The sequence below is a fragment of the Loxodonta africana genome, chromosome 6 (genome assembly GCF_030014295.1).
Source record: "Loxodonta africana isolate mLoxAfr1 chromosome 6, mLoxAfr1.hap2, whole genome shotgun sequence".
NCBI classification, from domain to species: Eukaryota; Metazoa; Chordata; class Mammalia; order Proboscidea; family Elephantidae; genus Loxodonta; species Loxodonta africana.
In genome coordinates, this window is record NC_087347.1 from 99,168,358 (window position 1) to 99,189,778 (window position 21,421).

General features: G+C 36.2%; 1 protein-coding gene across 4 annotated transcripts in view; it reads right to left on the reverse strand.

The window, feature by feature from the left end:
• The window catches only part of EPC2 (enhancer of polycomb homolog 2), a 153,669-nt gene that overhangs the window by 16,144 nt on the left and 116,104 nt on the right, over positions 1–21,421 (reverse strand). For 3 of the 4 annotated variants that reach the window (XM_064287172.1, XM_064287171.1, XM_064287169.1), the window contains exons 4-10: positions 16,343–16,549; positions 12,637–12,785; positions 11,745–11,877; positions 9,393–9,584; positions 3,564–3,653; positions 1,628–1,773; positions 1,171–1,514 (exon numbers count right to left, since the gene is read on the reverse strand). In XM_064287172.1, coding sequence (XP_064143242.1) covers positions 1,171–1,514; positions 1,628–1,773; positions 3,564–3,653; positions 9,393–9,584; positions 11,745–11,877; positions 12,637–12,785; positions 16,343–16,549 — 1,261 coding nt within the window. The remainder of the gene's footprint in view (positions 1–1,170; positions 1,515–1,627; positions 1,774–3,563; positions 3,654–9,392; positions 9,585–11,744; positions 11,878–12,636; positions 12,786–16,342; positions 16,550–21,421) is intronic. The other variant, XM_064287170.1, reaches the window with a different exon arrangement.

Sequence of the window (21,421 nt, forward strand, 5' to 3'; positions counted from 1 at the left end):
ATCTTCAGATTTCTAAGAATCTTGCCACCTTAAATCATATTAGGTGTTCATCCATTTCAGCTTCAAAACCTCATTAAACTTCACAGACTCATAATGGATGCCATTTTCCTTACCTAAGTTCATTTAGGAGAAAATTAACCAACTAATTTGGAGAAATGCTATGCCAACTTCCAATCATTCAAACAAATCTAGTTTTCCATTACAACCTTCAAATAAACGTCTAAGTCAAGTCTGAAAATAAGCAGTTCATTAACTAAGAAAGACTGAACACTACTGAGGCCAAATTTCAAGCTGGAATGATTCAGAACCACTTTAAAATGGTTTAATATAATTTTGCATATTAAAATGCAACATTCAGGACATAATTTAGAAATGCACACATTTTACTGAAAGAAAGGATATAAACAGTGTAAGTCACATTGCCTGTATTTTTGTCTCTGAATACCATGCATTTACAATGTTTATATTATAAGGATATTTACAAAGCATAAATACTTGTACACGTCATAAAGACTGTCCACAGAAGTCAAATCAAAATGACATTTTAGATTCTCTAGATATTACACATTATTTACAATGTACAGATCATAAAAATATTAAATGAACACGGGCACAATGACTCTTAAAATGAAAAAAAATCTTTCGGGTTTCAACTCGAGAGAGAAACTATCAGACAAAGCTTACAACTCTTCATAGTGAACCTCCTAACAAATCATGTTTGAGAAGGGGTTTTCAATGGTGCTCTCAAAGAGCAATGGTTACATTCAAGCAAAGTTAGTAAACAAAAATAAAAAATTTCTTTACTAAAAGCAGCAGTGGACAGTATAGTGCTATGCTGATCTGGTGGCAGCTTATAACCAGTTTTCCCATTAGGGCTCCTTACCCACTCTGCCTCCATAATCACCATACCAGGCAGACACACTGAAAACGCATGTTGGTGGTTTATAGATATTAGGACATTTTGGTTAAAAAGTGAAACATAATAATAAAACTCTTAAGTTAGGAAAAAAAATGAAGCAAATATAAAATTCCTTTCCTGAGTGGAATTAGGAAAATAAACCCTCAAAATTTATCCTGAGAGTTAATTTAGTGGATAAGGAAATGAAAATTAAGAGGGAAAAAAAAAAAAACAAAACAGCACGACACACTCTTAACAAAGTGTTAGCCTACCTGATATGCCATTCTTGCTGGTGTTCAATAACGCTACAGATGCTGCAGAAATTCTTTTGTTGTTCACAGTCTGCCCTGGTTTCCTTGAGGTACGTTCTTCACTATCACTGTCCTGTAAATTCAGTAGCCTTGGCTGGAAACACTGTAGTCGACATGATCTAATATTGCTTAGTATTTCAGAAAGGGACAGTCTATTTTCACAATGTTTACTGGAAGCATTGGTCCGAGAGAAATTAGAAGAAAAGTCTACAGTTTGAGAAGGGCTTGAAAAACCATTCAGCATTTCAGGGTCTATCTGTTTCAGGACTGGGTCATGTTCTGAGGCTATTCGGTCCATTATAACTCTGAAAAAGAACATAAAACCAAATACTAACTGAAGGAATTTTCCCCCAATTTTCCTACCCATTCATTCCCTTCCAGCTTGTAAAGAAAACCCAGCTCAAAACAAATAGTTTACCTGCCACCTCTGCCAACTCGTCTCCTTGCAAATCCTATACATCTGCTTGGAACTGTAAGCGTTGTAAGGCAATGCCTATACCTCAGCTTATCCAAATCTGCCAACTCCGAATTTTCAAATGAATGGTTAGTTTGGTCCAAACGAGGCTGCGAAGAAAAAAGACCAAAACAAAAAAACTCATAGATTAAAGGTGAAATGAAAACCAAACCCACTGCCATCCAGTCGATTCTGACTCACAGCGACCCTACAGGACAGAGTAGAACTGCCCGATAGATTTTCAAGGCAGCGCCTGGTGGATTCGAACTGCCGACCTCTTGGTTAGCAGCCATAGCACTTAACCACTACACCACCAGGGTTTCCAAAATCTGAAATGAAGAAAAGTTAAATCATAATAAAGTGACTACAGCATTAGCAGAACAATTAAAACCTAAATCCCCTTGTAAAACTGGGATTTAAAATATACAACTGTAAAATTTTGCAAAATCAAATCAAAAGTTCACTTCACTTCAAAAGGAAGTATTTTAAAATAAACATATCTTTAAAGAATAACATGGCTTTTAATAGGTATATAGAAAAGCAGAGATAGTGAAGTTAGTAATTCATAGACTTCCTATTGAGATAAACCAGAAGGAATTATTTTTTGGAACTAAAAACTGTTCAAGTTGAAGCTTTCTCTTTACTTTTAAGAAACATACAGCTCATTTCTTTGCCTTCTCATTCCATCATCCTATTGTTCTATGCCTTACTACCTCTGACCCTTTCATAATTTTCTCTTCTCTCCTTTGCATAGCTCATCAACAGCTCTATACTTCTTCCACATTAAACACATACATACACACACCCCCAAAAAAGCTGCCAGTTTATGTTTACGATAATTCAACAAGACAGTCTCTACAAACCTTTCATGAAATCCAGTCTCATTACTCTATAGTTACTCTGAGCATTTGAAAGTTAGTGTCATTCCTTGATGTAATGTTCCACCAAAACTTGACTTAATAGCATAAAGCAATTTCTAAGTATGTCAAAAAGTTATAAATATAATTATTAGGCAAAATACTGCCATGAGGGAAGTTAAAAAAAAAAATTATGACTTTACATTTGATACTTACTGGGTATGTATGCACAAGATGGACTTGAATAACAAGGTATTTCAATAAACACTCAGCAGCCACTTAGGAGATTCTGGGCTTACTTAACTTTAGCAAGGACACAACGAATGATTTTCAGCACCCGCGGAAGCTATAGGTAAGCCCAAAATTAAACTAGATCTCTAAAAAGTGAGGAAATATCAATTTCTTAATAAAGAATTTTGAAACCTTTTGGAGGACTTCAGTATCTTTTTGTATCTTTTATTGGTATCAATGTAAAAAAAAAAAAAAAAATCCAGTTGCTATCAAATTGATTCTGACTCATGACTACTCCATGTGTGTCAGAACAGAACTGTGCTCCACAGGATTTTCAAGGGCTGATTTTTCAGATGTAAATTGCCAGGCCTTTCTTCCAAGGTGCCTCTGAGTTGACTCGAGCCACCGAATGTTTAGTTAGCTGCCAAGCATGTTAATCATTTACACCAACCAGGGACTCCAGTATTTACATCTAAACCAAACCAAACCAAACCGGCTGCTGTTGTGTTGATTCGACTCACAGCTACCTTATGTGACAGAGTAGACCTGCCCCATAGGGTTTCCAAGGCTGTAAATCTTTACAGCAGCAGACTGCCACATCTTTCTTCTGCGGAGGGGCTGGGGGGTTCAAACCACTGGACAGTTTGGTTAGCAGCCAAGTGTATTAATCATTTGCACCAACCACGGACTCCAGTATCCACATATGGGAAGTCTGATGGGCTTCCCACTTTTAGATCAACGCTAAGGCATCTTTACTTGAGTTACCTATTTATTCCAGTTAACAAAAACATCACAAAAAATAGAGTCCTTACAGCATAATACTGGCATCCTGCCCGCCTTCTGAAAGCACAGGGACCATCAGGATCATTTTCTTCTTCAGGTTCTGATACTGGGGACGGTACCTAGACAAAAGAGGCATTCCATTTATGGGTTATCAAAAGTCCATAGATCAATCCTTATAATGATCTAAAATTAAAATCCTGATGACAAACAGTAAATCACTCCTACCTTATACATACCCAAACCTACCAATCCCAATGCCATCAAATTGATTCGGACTCATAGCAACCCTACTAGACAGAGTAGAACTGCCCCATAGTGTTTCCAGGGCCATAAATGTTTACGAAAGCAGCTGCCACATCTGTCTCCTGTAGAATAACCGGCGGGTTCAAACCACTGACTTTTCAGTTAGCAACTGAATGCTTAACCACCGTGCCACCAGGGTGCCTACATTACACATACTATGCAGTAAATTTCCAAAAGCATTTAAAGACTAGTAAAATTTTTTTAAATATGTTAAAAATAATTAATTTCAATGGACTAATTCTTGCAGGTAAGTATACATGGTATTGCTTAACTGCTTCTGAACATGTGTTACGGACTTAAAAAGAATTATATATACGCTTTTTATATATACCATTTATATTTTGTAAATAATGTGGCCATACTTGATTATGACAGTTATACTTCATCTATAGGTAGGTGTGTTTATATCCAGTAACTCTTTCTGTGTAATAAAGCTGAAAATGAAATAAAAAAAGCTTATGAATAGCCAAAAAAAAAAAAGCCATACAGACCATGCATCTTACTCAAAGGGAAACCCCTTACTTCCTACTCATTTATTTTTAAATCGTTTTTCAAACTTAGCAGATCAGAAGCAGAAAATTAGAAAAAGAGAGAAGACTTGCTAAAGGTAAGCAGACTGGGCTCCAGAAAGAACAGCGAAGCCCACAATCTGACAGCAAAAGAATTAAAAGCACTTTAAAAAGCATTCTGTTTAGCTTACTAGTAAAGAATGTCTGCCTTGAGCATTGTGCTCTTTTAAGATCTATCTATATGGGATCAAACTGACAACAACATGAAAGATTAGATAAGAAACTTAGAGCGTACTGAGTTTATGTTAATAGGGGAGGAACGATCAGAAAAGGAGGGTGAGAATGATTGTACAACTCAAAGAACGCAATCAATGTCACTGAACTGTGTATGTAGAAAATGTTGATTTGGTGTATAGTCTGCTGTGTGTGCTATCAACCACAACAAAAATAAATTTTACATATATATGTGTGTGTGTGTATATATGTAAACCCTGGTGGCAGAGTGGTTAAGTGCCACCGCTGTTAACCAAAAAGTTGGCAGTTCAAATCTGCCGGGTGCTCCTTGGAAACTCTATGGGGCAGTTCTACTCTGTCCTATAGGGTCGCTATGAGTCGGAATAGACTCAACGGCAGTGGGTTTGGTTTTGGTTTTTTATATATACATATGTTGTTGTTAGGTACTATGAGGTTGGTTCTGACTCATAGTGACCCTATGTACAACAGAACGAAACAATGCCTGGTCCTGTGACATCCTCACAATCATTGTTATACTTGAGCCCACTGTCGTAGCCACTGTGTCAAACCATCTCATTGATGGGTCTTCTTCTTTTTCACCGACCCTCTACTTTTTGAAGCATGATGTCCTTCTCCAGGGATGGGTCCCTTCTGATAAAATGTCCATAGTACATGAGACAAAGTCTTACCACCCTCGCTTCTGAGGAGCATTCTAGCTGTATTTCTTCCAAGATGGATTTGTTCATCCTTCTGGCAGTCCATGGTATATTCGATACTCCTCGCCAACACCATAAAATTCAAATGCATTCATTCATCTTCGGTCTTCATTATTCATTGTGAAGATTTCACACGTGTATGAGGTAACTGAAAATATCATGGCTTGGGTCAGGCGCACCTTAGTTCTCAAGGTGACATCTTTGCTTTTAAACACTTTAAAGAGGTCTTTTGCAGCATATTTGCCCAACGCAATATGTCATTTGATTTCTTGACTGCTGGTGGATTCATGGGCGTTGATTGTGGATCCAAATAAAATGAAATCATGACAACTTCAATCTTTTCTCCATTTATCACGATGCTGCTTATTGGTCCAGTTGTGAGGATTTTTGTTTTATGTTGAGGTGTAATCCATATTGAAAGTTACAATGCCACCTCTCTTTTGGCAAGCAAGTTGTGTCACCTGCATATCACAGGCTGTTAATCAGTCTTCCTCCAATCCTGATGCCATCTTCTTCACACAGTCTAGCCTCTCAGATTATTTGTTCAGCATACAGACTGAATAAGTATGGTGAAAGGATACAACCCTGATGCATACCTTTCTTGATTTTTAACCATGCAGTATACCTTTGTCCTGTTCGAACAACTGCCTCTTGATCTATGTACAGGTTCCCCATGAACACAATTAAGCATCCTGGAATTCTCATTCTTCACAATGTTATTCATAATTTGTTATGATTCATACAGCCAAATGCATTTGCATAGTCAATAAAACACAGGTAAACATCCTTCTGGTATTCTCTGCTTTCAGCCAGGATCCATCTGACATCAGCAATGATATCCCTCGTTCCATGTCCTCTTCTGAATCCAGATTGGATTTCTGGCACTTCCCTGTCGATGTGCTGCTGCAATCATTTTTAAATTACCTTCAGCATAATTTTACTTGCATGTGATATTAATGATACTGATAATTCCATCAGATCACCCTTCTTTGGAATGGGCATGTATATGGATCTCTTCCATGTACACACACAGACACACAAATAAAGCATTCTGTGTGGGGTCATGTGACAACAGGTCAAATATCCCTATAAAATGAGGGCATTTAAAGGGCACTGATACAACACACTCTAAATGTGCCATCAGAAAGATTAAACGATATTCAAGTATACTCTGATACAGCAGAGAGAGATGTTTTAGTACTTAATTTTCAGTTGTCTCACAATCTCACTCTGTGGTACATCTCATTTTCTGACAATGCTGGCTCAACTATAGTTACTTGCAAAATTTCGAACCTCACAAATTCCTTTCTTCCAATTTTGAGAGGAAAAATGTCTTCTCCACAGTATTTCCAAACTGTGGTAATTACCACTGTGAAGGGTCATCCAGGGGAGAAAGGCATTTGTTTGAGGTTTCAATATACCTCTACCAACCCAATGGAGGAGACATAGAAACGGTAAGCTGGGGCTGCTGCTTCTTCTTGGGGAACCTAGCTCCCAACCTGAAATCTGAAAGGAAATCCCAAATGTGAATTTTACACTTCGGTTCCTTTGCAAATCATCTACTTCTTCTAAAATATACACAAGAAGCATCACAAGGTCTCAGAAATTCTCTGCATAAAGTGTATCATCCCTTCTCCTCCCTACCACCATCCCTGAGAAGCAGATTCCAGGGCTTAGTCTGGGACACAGGAAGAGAGCGCTTATGTTAAAATCAGAAGTATGATGAAGAAGAGACAGTGTTTAGTTCTGCTTTGTTACAAATCAGTTGGATAAATCTAGTTAAAATGTTTGTTCTCTTAAGGCTCCCTATTCTCTTGTTCCTTGTTTATTGGACAAAGAAGAAGTATATAGTTACTTTGACAATGGTTTTGTAAGAGTTACATTCTAAACAGGTGCACTGAATGATACCCAACTATAACCAAAAAAACCCGTTGCCATTGAGTCGATTCCAACTCACAGCTACCCTACCGGACAAAGTAGAACTGCCCCATAAAGTTTCCAAGGAGCACGTGGCAGATTTGAACTGCCGACCTTTAGGTTAGCAGCCCGTAGCACTTAACCACTACGCCACCAGGGTTTCCACCCAACTATAGTACAGGTAAATGTTTACTTACTCTTTAGCAACATGGGGATATCATTATAAAAATTAATGAGGGTTTGCCAAAGGCATACCACAAGGACTCGGAGGAACCTAAAAGTTTCAAAATGCAATTTTCATGTAGGAATGGGGGTTAAGGATATATGAATAAACGTAAGAATTTAGAACAGAAATGAAGATTCCTTAATCTATGAGGAATATATAACTAGCACGTTGAGTCAGCCCTGCTATTAGGTTGGAAGTATTGATTCTAACAAGGGAAAAGTTTCTACGGGTCATGGTTTCCCAAGGCACTATTCTTCAAGGGTTGGGAATGTATAACAAAACATTCCAGGCTCGCATTAGTACTAGCGATGTAAGGCTATTATGCATATGTTTCTCTAACCATGTCACTTTCTTACTTGAATTCTTTAATATTTCCCCGTATGTACAGGGTAGATACAGGCCATTCACCATCTGGCTACTACTCTAGCCAGCATTCCTTTCACTCCCACTTTCCTCTTCTCTTTCTGTGTTATGTGTTTCAGAAGTGCCAAACTGCTAGAGTTCCCTCTACTGTGCTGTTTTCTCTACTAAGAGAAGTCCTTTCCTGTACTTTCTATCTAGAAAACTAGCATTAATTAGGGCACTACTTCCCTCATTTCTTGAAAATGGTTACCTGATTTAATATGCTATGGCTATTCAAAGGCCTGCCAGAGTCTAACTGGATGATACTTTGACAAAAGTAATAAATGATTTTGTTAAGTACTTTTCAAGAGCATAATAAATAAGATACATCTTAGTTACTATGCATATGAGTACCAAAATATTACCTGATTTAGTAAAACTAAATCAGTGAAAAAAGTAAACATAATACGTTGTAGTGTGCTGTCGAACTGATTCCAACTCATAGCAACCCTATGGGACAGTGCAGAACTGCCCCACGGGGTTTCCTAGGCTGTAATCTTTACGGGAGCAGATTGCCATGTCTTTTCACCTGAGGAGCTACTGATGGGGCCAACCTTCAGTGAGCAGCTGAGCTCTTAACCACTGTACCACCAGGGCTCCTTAAAAATAATATAACCTAATTGACTCAACGACACTGGGTTTTTTGTTGGGTTCAGTCAAAAAGGATAGATTTTCTGTAAACTCTAGATTTTAAATAATTACAGCAATAAAGTGTTTTATAAACAGTCCTGCTTCCAAACATAACTGTGCTCTAAAAAAATTTTTTTAAGTAGGTCAAAATGTTAAAATATGTTGAAGAAGTGGTTGGTACAAGGTCTTCGTTATAGTATTCACTGTAAATTTCCTATACCATACTGAAAAAAAGAAAAATGAAGGTATTGCTACACCAGCTGCTAAACAATATTATTAAAAAAACAATAACAAAAAGATCCTTTTAAATGTAAGACAAAGGTCTTGTTTTAAAAATAGTGCTTATAAAGATAAAACTAAGATTTTTAAATTGCAAACATTTTGGTATAATACTGTTGCAACATAATACAAAGAATTATCTTCACAATTAAAACATGAACAGTCCTTCTAAATTTTAAGATAAGTAGTTATTGCCTCAGTGACAAAATTTACATTAAAAGTTGCAAAAAATACAATGCTGGTGAAATGTTGTGAAAAAGGCAATTATTGTTGGTGGCAATATAAAACTTGTAATTATGTATTAAATGTCTTAGAATATTGATAATCTTTGTTTCAGTAATTCTATTTCTAAAAATCTATTTTAATACAGAGGGAAAAGGTAAAGATGTTTATTTTTATCAAAGGGAAAACCCGAAAACCATGTAAATGCCCCACAATAGAATAAATTCTATCAACTAATGGAAAATATGAAACAGTAAGTACTAATTCAGTGGTTATATAAATAATATGAGAAATATTTATGCTATAACATTAACTGAACAAAGCAGGAATAAAAACTCTAAGATGTCAAATATGTTTTTAAACTATAGCAATATAAAAGACTAGAAGAAAATGTCTTTAAAATAGTTTTAAAACAAGCACCTGTGGAAATTCATCTTCATCTGAGCTGTGAAAGTCATATTGCTTAATGTCACTCTTATTGATCACAGGCAATGCCTCAGGAGTGGGTTGCTGAGATGTTATCAAAGTCTCTGCTTTAGGCTTCTTTGGGTACTTCTTCTTTTGACGAACCACATCAGAAGCCTCTTCCTTCAAAGATAAATGATGAGGGTGCTGTTTACATGAGGATTTTTCCCCCAAAAGGAAGAAATGAAAATCATTTAGAAATCATGAAAACTATACTGCTCTTTGAAAAACATACATCTTTGCCCAGGAAGTGATTTTATGTACTGTTGTTAATATGCAAAAATTATTCTGCCATCCTAAGTTGAAGTGTTTTACTTTCTCCAAGTTATAATGAAAAATAACCATAGTGCTTAAATTTACTTTTTATACTGCTTTAATACTTAAAAGTTAGTGATTTTAAAAATTATTACTTATACAATCCAACATTTAAAAAGTATTTAAATTCAATTCTTATTTTATTTAAATCCACTGTATTAAAGATGAAAATTAATAACCTTTTATTTTTTACATAACTTGAACTGGATTATGAATTCAGTAGTTCATTTATACACTTATTTACCAACTTAGAAAATTTTTCTATGGGTGGTAATTTTTTTGGGAAAAAAAAAAGCTTACAAACTAGAAAAAAAACCTCCACTTTTTAGAATGCATAATTACTGCCTCAACCAAATAATTATCAAATTGTTCTCAAGTGCCCCAGGGTTCTGTAGAGATTCCTGAACAGCCATCTGGAAAAGGAAAGGGCTGAAGGGGTGGGTTTTCAGCCCTAGTCCCCCTCCCCCATTTAGTAGAGCAGCTGTTTCTATCTGTTTAACATACTGGCATCCCTTATTATAAAAGGGATCTACCACTTTTAAAAGTTTGAAAATGACTGCTCTAAATGCCAAAGTAGAAGAAATATTAAGGTATAAAAATATTTAATAAGTTATATACATTTCCCCACGTAGTCCAGATGTTAAAACTAGAGTGGTACACACAATGAAAATGTTTTTAACTGCCAAATTATTTAGTAAGACACTGTTTCATTTAATGGGTACAGACTCTGTATCTTAAAATAAAAAGTTCAACTTCTTAGAAACTATTCATATTTTAAGGTGTGATGTGTGACAAAGCAAATATAGTCAACTATGTGTCAGTGGGGTAGGACAACAGTGCATGCAACCGTATCTCTAAAATTAGTATCTGAATAGGCTGAGCATTTATTCCTATTAAAAAAAAAAGATCTAAATTAAGAATCACTATAATAAAGGTTGATTGTCATTAATTTTGGGTTAGGATTATCGTATTCTATGCTTACAAATCATAAACCTTGGACAATTAATAATTTATATAAAATGGATTTTAAAAAACAGCTTATAAACTGACACTTTTTGGGCTATAGAGGGAGGTGTGATTTAAAGTAGGTCAGCTAGATGCCTGTGATTAATAAGAACTCTGGTGTTTTGGTGTCTGAATTGACTTGAGTTGAATAAAGGAGGAGTCACCCTGCTCCACATTTTCCTTGACCTTTAAGAATGAATCCATGAAAAATGAGGACTAGTGTACATTTTTAAAAGATGAATTTTCCACAAACACCCTAAGTCACGTTTTAAATTTTACTGCAATTCAAGCTCTATTGTTAAGATGCTTCAGTAAATATGTTCCTTATTTAAACCTACGTTCCTTAAAATTAAATATTATTTTCTTGTATCTCCCAGTTATTTTATATACCAAGTGAGTATGTGTATACAAATATATATATACATATATAACTACTTAGTCTAAGAGACCAAAGTAATCCCTTAGTTTGGCTCTTTATTAGGAAGAAATGGTGGTTCAAAAGTCAGAGGACTTTCTCAAGTCACTCAGCTAGATAGCAGCTGATAAAAATTCTGGTTCTGGCAATGATGATGACAAAAATAACTTTCAATACTCTCAGTGAAGAAAGTTTGCGTTTTAGATTTCAATGCCTGTCACTACAACACAGGGTTTGCTAATAAGGCTAGTGGTAACTAAACTGTAATTATCCTAATCTCTAGGGAAGCAAATAGTATAGTGAAAAATACATGAACTTTGGTGTCAGACCTGGATTCAAACCTTGACTCTACCACTTATTAGCTGTATGATCTAGAAGTCACAGGTAAAGGACTGTAAGGAGTATTATTGGGTCAATACGTACGTAAAAATTCTTAGGAAAGTGCTCGGGAAATAGAAAGAACTAAATCCACATTAACTACTTTCTTCCTTAACCAAACTATATTAACGCAACTGCAGGAATCGATAATTGATCAGTATTACCATACATGCTTCTCCCCAGGGGGTATTCACCTTAGTTTTACATTCTTGGACTTTGTGATGATTTCCATTATGAAGAGTTGCTGGAGTGGCATATAACTCTTTTTCTGATCTACTGATTTTCACTTCATTAAGGATTTCACCACCATAGTCTCCCAAATGGTATCTTAAAAAGGTAAGAATATGTTGCATAGTTTAAGAATAAAGAAGAAAAATCAGTGATGCCTCAATAATTGGAATACAACCAATCCAACAGAGCCTACAATTAATCAGGTCATTTTAAAGAGAAAATTTACAGGAATAATGAAACTCGTTTTTGGAATTAGTAAAGACAAAACACCAAAAACCAAAAAAACTTCTAAGGTACACAGAAGACAAGTTTTCCCTATCTTTTATATTATCAAGCCCTAGGAAATTATGTTGAGAATACTTACCTCACAATTCTGTTAGATTTAGTACAGTTTTACTTAATTATGCAGTAAAATGACTATTACACTTGAGAACACATTTCCAAAACAGTTGAAACAAAAATTGTTTTCTACCTAGTTAGAAAATGAAATCAATTAAACATTCGCTTCTCTCAAATTTTTTTTAAACAGAACTTTGATATAGAGAATTGGGCAAAATGATATTTAGATTTTTTTCTAAATAAAAATCTAGGATTCCACACACACACGCAAAAATTAAGGGTATTACAGCATCTATGGTACACACAAATATAAAAATTTGCAATCCCATGTTGGTAACTTAGATTAATCTGATTTTTAAAAGCAGGAACAAAAGTAATCTTCATAAACACAAATTCTGTTAGAGAATCAGAATCATCACACAGTTGAGAGAAAAACAAACAAAAAAATCTGGTTACATTTTGCCTACCATTTGTATAAAGTAAGCTACCATTAGTATGTAATAGTAGCAATGTTACCTTTTTTCCACAACTTCTAAGGTTAAGTGCAATAATTCTCGTTTTGTTTTCTCTCTTCTCTTAATCATTTCCAAAATGGTTATGGCTCTACTAAACTCTCGTCTCAATTTCAACATCTTTTCATAAGAGGCTTCATCATTCTTACGATTCTATTGAAAACAACATTAGAAGAATAATCAGTGAACCCAATTATTCAGATTTTCACCTTCACTCAACAAAACCTTAATACACCCAAATTCATCCTATATAAGTAAAAATATTAACAAATCATCTAAACAGCAATTACACAAAGAATCTACTTAACTCAAAATATAAGCACACTCTCTCAATAAGTATTCATTAAAAAAATGTTGTCAGTTGTTAGAAAAGATGGAATGGCATAGGAGATATTAATGTCTGTGCACACGAATTTAAAAAAAGTCCACCTGAAATAAAAACCTAGTGTATCAGAAAATGTAGCCCATTCCTATTGCTGCAAGGCATTTTCCCAATAACACAGCGAAACAGTTCCGTCAAGATCAAGTACCTAGAAAAAGCCAAATGAGTCTCCATCCATCCATCTCCGTAACTGCAGGTTGGCAGTTTCAATGTACTACAATGCAAACAGTAACAACGGCAAGAGAATCTTCACTTCAGAAACTTGGATATAAACCTGAAAGTGGGTGTCAAGCATCTCAAGAAATGGGGTAATCATGATTCAGTGTCGTAACACCCCATTGCAGAGGAGAAAAAGAGATTGAGTGAAAATTCTGAACTTCAGATATCATTAGGAAGTTCTTACTTTCAAGCATAAGAACTAACTTACAAGGTAGAAGTTTTGTTTAATAACTAGAGAAGACTCAGCTGTAATTAGCTGCATCCACTTGTATGTAAAAATTACCATTATTTTATTCAATCATATATATATATATACACACACACACACACACACACATACATAGAGACAGAGAGTAATTAAACATTATATTAGGTACTGAACTATTTAGTTAAAAATATACCATTATTACCCCTCAATCTACGTGTCCAGACAGAACTGCAATTGTTCATCCTTGAGTTAACAAGAATCTGAAGAAAGCCAGCAGTTTCACATTGGAGGATTACAGAAGACAAAATACAAATTGAAAAAGATTCAAAGTTCTACTCTTTTTTCTTTTGTGTACAACTTCTTGCATTTGAAAGTCACTAAATCCAATTTATTCAAACATGCTATATTAAAAAGTCATTCTTTTATCTTCTAAAAAATTAATATTTTTTTCTCCAGCACTAAGTGACAAAAGGCAAACCTAAAGCATTGTTTAAATTTTTTTTTTTTAAGGTAAACAGGCAGCAATACCTCCAAATTAAAAAAAAAAAAAATTAGATCACCAACAGCAAATATTAAAGTGCCAATTTTGTGCAGGGTATTGCACATGACCCTTACCCTCAAATCACTGTGCCACCAGAGCTCCTTAAAGTACTCAAGCACTCCTGAATGAAACATTAGTGTAGAGAATTGTAATTAAATCCTTGAGTGCCAATCCAATAGTTCAGGAGTCCCTTACCTTTGCATCAGCTATATAAGTATTTTTAAGTTTATGGACATAGAAAAGGAAGCATAGAGTCTTTGTTAGCTGTATTCATTTTTGCATATTCCAGCGACTGCCCACCTCTCAAAGACCTAGGGGGTATACAGTGTCTGTTGACTGTTTTCCTATTGTTCGCACTGTACAACATATAGACATTTCTTACTAGTGACAGCAGGCACAATGGGGAATAGTTTTCAGTCTCACAGCTGAAAACAGAGAGGAATAAAAAGTAAAGAATACTGAAGAAGAAAATGAACCACACTACAGAGGATGATAAAAATAACAGATAAGAAAAAGGGTAGAAATCAAGAGTGTCAGAAAAAAGCCTGGAAACCCTGGTGGTGTAGTGGTTAAGTGCTAACCAAAGGGCCGGCAGTTCGAATCTGCCAGGCACTCCTTGGAAACTCTATGGGGCAGTTCTACTCTGTCCTATAGGGTTGCTATGAGTCGGAATCGACTTGACGGCACTGGGTTTGGTTTTTTTTTATAGTTATTCCACGAAGTCTTGGTGGTGCAGTGGTTAAGAGCTCAGGCTGTTAATCAAAAGGTTGGCAGTCCAAATCCACCTGCTGCTCCTTGGAAACCCTATGCAGCAGTTCTATTCTGTTATATGGGGTAGCTATGAGTTTTTATGAGTAGGAATCGACTTGACAGCAACAGGTTTTGTTTTTGTTTTTATAATTATTGGACAGTGGTGAAGGGCCTAAGCACAGGAATCAGTTATAGTAATTAGCAACATAAGCTGGTCAGGAAACAGTGACTTAACCTATTTAAGACTAAAATATATTTAAACTTTTACAATATTGTCTACATGCCCCCAAACATTGCTAGTTATAAGTACTTCAAACCTATTCATTAGAGGCCCAACTACTTTTATTTACAAAGACATTGCTAAGAATCTATGTTTCACTTTTTTTAAAAAGCACTTGGTAATTCAGATTTTTCAATGGTTCAAACGTCTTCCTTATGCTCAACAGTGCACATTTGTAAAGTTTTACTGCATTCACAAGCTTATTTCATGCAAGTCTTTTCTAAGCAAGGCTCTAAGCTGTCATGAAGTATCCCAGATTTCCTTAGCTGAGAACTAGAACACCATATTGAAAATTCAGCCAGGGCTAGGGAATGTCATCTATACTCGGGAAATCCATCATATAACGTTTTAAGAAAATCATGCCCGTAAGAAAGAGCTGGAGAAACTCTGGTTACTAACCATTGGGAAAGTTTTTCCTAAAATATACTGTCTCTGGCAGCTGTTCTGCTTCACAGCTGTTCTACTAACAGCTGACAAGGACAATCTTTCCATGTTTGGAGATAAAAGAATCCATGGAAAATGTCTTGCCTCCAATTATAATTCCTCATGGTTTTAACACTTATAATTTTTCCTGATACTTTGCAATGTTAGAGGCCGTGTCACCGTGTGTAGTATTTACTCTTAATTATGAGAAACAGAAGGCAGTGATGGTGTGATTTTTCTAACCCCTCTGAAATAATGTACTCCTCTATACTACATCATTTCACAGCATGAGACCTATTTCTCTTACTTAAAATTTTGCCTCACATTGCATCTGAAAGCCAGGGTTCATCGACTTGAAATCTGACACAACTGACAACTTAGAAAAGGAGAGAAAAGATTCCACTGAGTTGCTTTGGATTATTGGTAGAACAGGCTTAAAAATGAATCTTTCATTACTTCCCATGGCTCCACAGAAGCTAGAAGCAGCAGGGTCCATTTTTACCTGCAAGAATTAGAATCTCATCCAAGGCAACTGTGAGCTCTTAAGCATCCAACAAAGAAAAGTAGTAGTGTTTCAAACTATCAGCTTCCCAAAAAGGGCAGAGGCACAAGAGTAAGGTGTACTTTACTGAAGAACTCAAAACTTCAAGGACACTTAATTCCTCATATCACTTCAGTGGCCACGTCTAAAACTGTATGATCGGTAGATTTATAAAGGGTGTGGGTATTAAATAAACACTGTAAACAACTGCCAACAGAAGCTACTGAACAGCAGGATTTCTAACATGAAGTTAATCAATGTCAGTAAGCCCCCCACTGTGTTCAGATTATTTAAATTATCAGCAGAAAAACTATTGGTCTTAAATACTATCAAGCTACATTCCAATTAAATCAGTTTGCACATTACCTTTCGAGTTTGCATTTTCTCTGTTCTCCTCCGAAAGGCAACATAGGGGTCATTGTTTGTAGAGCCATCCCTTTTCTCTTGTTTGATCTGAGGAATGAGCGATGGCCCCCTGCAGTTTTTACGTTTTCTCACCCAGTAGTCATATACAGCTTTAATAAGGTAATCATCCTCATTTAGCAGCAGTTTTGCTTCCTGAAGTGTTACAAGCTAGACGAAAAATACAAAATGTTATCAACCAAAATACTTGAAAAAGTTAAACTGCAGCTATAGGAAACAGTGTGAACAGTTCCAACACTTATGATCAGGTATGACGATAGTAGAAGACACATTTCAATTCTACCTAACAAAGGACTTATAAGGAGACTTAGCCAAAAATGTAATATTTTGTCCTGAGAGGTAGTGAATTCTACACTGAAAATATTTAAGAAGCCTGGATGAACAACAGTTTGGAAGACAATAGATCTATGCCTCAGTAAGACCTGCATGAGAAAGACATCCAGGATCCTTCCCAATTCTGAATTCCTATGATTCTACACATTTGTATATCTACTAGTTTTTAATTCTCTACTACTTCTATGTTTTTCTGTCAACAAAAAACAGGAGATACAGAAGTATCTTTTCACCTGCCTCCAAAAGAAAAGATGAAGAGATACTCTCTTATAACGCATGGCAACTTAACATAGCATGCCTCTTTCGGAACTGACAAAGGAAAAGGACAAACTTGGCATGTTTCCAGAAGTTTCAACACTATGCAATTTTGCATTCCTTGTATCAATTACATATAAAAGTAATTCCTCTACTCAAGCTGATACAGTGTTAGGAATGAATGTTCCCATGACTCACTCTGCTAATGCCACTGTCACATCTGGGTGCAACAGTCTTAGGATGATTCCCCTAGAAGCTCTGACATTGGTATCTCAGGGTACCTACTGCTCCTTTTATCGATACAGCCAGCATAATGTTGACCTATCGCAAACTGAGGTTCATAAAATTTTGTCACATCTGTTACCCTGTTTCTTTTGAAGATCAGGTAGGCCAATCAGACATGAAATAGGGGTTAAACATTTATTCACAGTGAACTTCAGAAAAAGGTCATGTAGTTTTAGGGCTGGAAAGCCTTGTAGAAGTGATGTTACTGCAATCTTTTTACATTTTCCATTTTAGAGATGAAGACTGATTTTCAAAAGAAGTTGAGAAACATTTCTCTAGAACATGAAAATAAAGGGAGAAACTTTCTCTCCTTGAAACTAAGATCAACATATAAATTGATCTGTTTGTTAGCTGAAGTCATCTGAAATAGACATGGACTTAACCAAATAATTTCTGATTATGATTTGCCTTCTCACGTTGGGATAACTGCACTGATCATTGGATTTCAAGCCACGTGAGGGTGATTTCTAGGGTTAATTAGTTGGTTTACTGTAATTTAATTGTCCAGATAACTGGACCACTGGACAAGAATACCCTGACAATGCCAATTCAAGTATTCTAGTCCATCTGACTGGTTTACCCAATGTCTCAGCAGAGTCAGCTTTACTGCATATGAGAGACTGAGTAACTTAGTCTTTAAAGTAGAGGGCAAGAGTCTGGAACATGAAACCAAACCAAAAGAACCAGTACTTTCAAATATCACCTTGAAATGGATGCCTTCCTACTCTTAGATGAAGTTCTTTCAGAATGATGAGATATAGCCCAAAGTCCACAAGGACAGTGGTGGAACAGAATTGAGCTTTCTGGATCTGTAAAAGTCTACCTCATGCTGACAGCATCACTGGCAGCTCTCAGGTACTCTAGGGCCGAAAGAAACAATGCTGTGATATGTACTAAAACTCTGTTTGGTTGTTCTGCTTCTGATAACATTTTGTACCCTTCACTAATTAAATTGAGAACTTAATCTAACCTTAGAATCTGCAGGAAGGGAAGATCTCTTTCCACCAATCAGCAAAGCAGTAGTGAGTTTCTTACGTACCAATACTATCAAATCAACACTGCTTCTTAATCTCCTGCATGACCTATCAGAGGATTAAAACACCTGCTCAGATATCTTTCCATGGTGCTTCTTGCTCCTGCTTGCAATGCCCTTCTACCTTGCTGTTAAGCATCCTCTTTCTATCTCAGGTAATGAGAATTCAATCCACAGTTTATAGTTAAACATGATGACATGTCTTTCTAGTGCTAACTGTATTTTCTCAGTTAACTGCTGTTTTTATGTTGCTATGCAGCAAATTTTTATTTTACGGGATAATCTTGGTTTCAATCCATTCGGTAAAAAATTATATTTAGCTTTTTATACTAAGGCAACTAGTATCAATGGATCTCTGTTATCAGGGTGATGGCATTAATTTAAGTGTGCAGAACTATTTGCACATAAGTAGTCATAAATTCACATGATTAAAAATCCAGATAGCCAGAATCCTACTACATTTACACCCCACAAAACAATGTTCGGCCATTCAGCACTTTAGCCACTTAAAAATCCTGGAAACCAGTATTTAACTGGCAAAAGAGTCTGTGGTAGACTTATTATTTCCAAGTCAGCTGAGTTGGTCGAATTACCTCATTTAATTATTTTGGGGACTTGAAGAAGGGGAGATAAAAATTATTCTACCATAAGAACTCTTCTTATAGACTGCTATTTGCTCCTCAAAGACAAGGACCATTTAGTCTACTATAATAACCATATCTCATAGTCTAGCCATTTCAATAAATATAAATATATTTGAATACACAAATGAATAAATTACATGTAAAAATCAATGTTTTTAATTTATAAAGTCAATGAATCAATAAATATTTATCAACTACTACATGCCATCATTTCCCATGTGGAGAAAATAAGAAAACAACTTTAAGATGAATTTACTATCTAAACAAACATACAAAATGGCAATAAAGGTAAGACAAATACAAATTGAATAATAAATGAATATGAGAATGTTAGTACTGAGTATTAGTGCAATAAGACACAGGACAGAGTCAGAAAAAACTCCATTTACGAGTGCCTGCATTTGTTTTCCATGTCAGTACGTCATCTCCTCTTTGCCGTACACCTTCCTTTTACACTTTTTTCAAAACAAACAAACAAAAAAAAACAAACAAACCCATTGCCGCTGAGCCAATTCTGACTCGTAGCAACCCTACAGCAGAGAGCAGAGCTGCCCCGTACAGTTTCTAAGGAATGCCTGGTGGATTCAAACCGCTGACCTTTCAGTTAGCAGCTGCAGCTCTTCACCACTATGCCACCAGGGTTTCCACTTCTTTCAAACCTGATGTTTTTATTATTTGTGTAATAGACCAAATATTACTGAAGTCAGGTTTCCAAATAACTACAACCATTTATATAAATTCAAAAGGGGTCAAAATAATCATTTTTCACCTTCTTTCTCCAGGAACAAGTGACTACAGTTCAAAATCAATACAGTGAAATAGTGCTACGATTCTAAGTATATAACACTGAAAACATTCTAACTTATCATGACCCCTAATTTATGCAATGCCACAAAATTATGGAAAAGCTAATCTGAGAAGAAATATCAACACTTCAGTGATGTCAAAATTTAGTTATACACTGAGTATCCTATAAAGACCTAAGTTAAGGAAATGCATTATCTTCACCAAAGATCCAGAAAAAGGAAAAAGTCTTCCACTACAACCACAAACATTTAGAAAACTATAAAGCCCTTGTCTAAACACAAGCACCTGAATACAAACCACGTAACAATTTTTCAAGGGACAGCTCACCGCCCAAAAAAAAAACAAAAAACTAAGACTGCTAAATAAAATCAAACCCATGGCTGTCCACTTGATTCTGACTCATAGCGACCCTACAAGACACAGTAGAGCTGACCCATTGTCTGCTACAGCTAAATAAAATAGTACACCAATGCACGCCAACTTCACTGCAGCATTTTTCATAGTAGCCAAAAGGTGGAAACAATGTAATGTCCATCAACAGATGAATGGATAAACAAAATGTAGTACACACATACAATGAAATATTACTCGGCCATAAAGAGAAATGATGTACTGATACACACTACGACATGGATGAACCTTGAAAACATGTGAGTGAAATAAGTCAGCTACAGACAACTATTGTATCACACTTCTATGAAATATCTAGAACATGCAAATGCATAGAGACGAAGTTTATTAGTGGTTACCAGAAGCTGGGGGAGGGGGTAGAGGAAATGGGGAGTTGTTATTTAAGGGCAGTTGAGTTTAGGGTGAGGGAAACATTTGAAAATGGATAGTGGTGATGATTGCACAACATGGTGAATGCATGTAATTATCACTGAACTGTACACCTACCTAAAAATGGTTAAAATAATGTTTTGTTAAATATATTTTATTGCAATACAAAAAAAAAGGCTTTGGATAGCTCAAAATTGTCAGGAGAGCTGCAGGCCTGGAGCCCACAATTCCTAAAATCAGGTCACAGAACTGATTCAGTGAGGAAACCAGTGCTGCTTACACTAGAAACACCACTGGCATGAGACTGCAGCTAAAACAGAAGCTATCTCCGTCTGGGCTCTTAAGAGCTAGCAAGAGGCTACCTAAGATCTAACAATGGGTCTCCACCCACCTGTAGCAAAGGAGAATGAAGAACAGCAAAAGACACGAGGAAAATATGAGCCCAAGAGACAGAAAGGGCCACATAAACCAGAGACTTCATCAGCCAGAGACTGGAAGAACTAGGTGGTGCCCGGCTACCACCAATGACTGCCCTGACGGAGCAGGAGGAAAGTGGGATGCAGAACTCAAATTCTAGTAAAAAGACCAGACTTAATGGTCTGATTGAGACTGGAGAGACCCCAGAGGACATGCCCCCCAAATGCTCTGTTACCCAAAACTATACATTCCTGAAGCCAACTCTTCAGACTAAGGTTAGACTGGGCTATAAGACATAAAATAATACTGGTATGGAGTGTGCTCCTTAGCTCAAGTAGGCACGTGAGACTATGTGGCAGCTCCTGTCTGGAGGCGAGACGAGAAGGCAGAAGGGGACAGGAGCCAGCTGAATGGACACGGGAAATACAGGATGGAGAGGACTGTACAGTCACATCATAGGGAGAACTA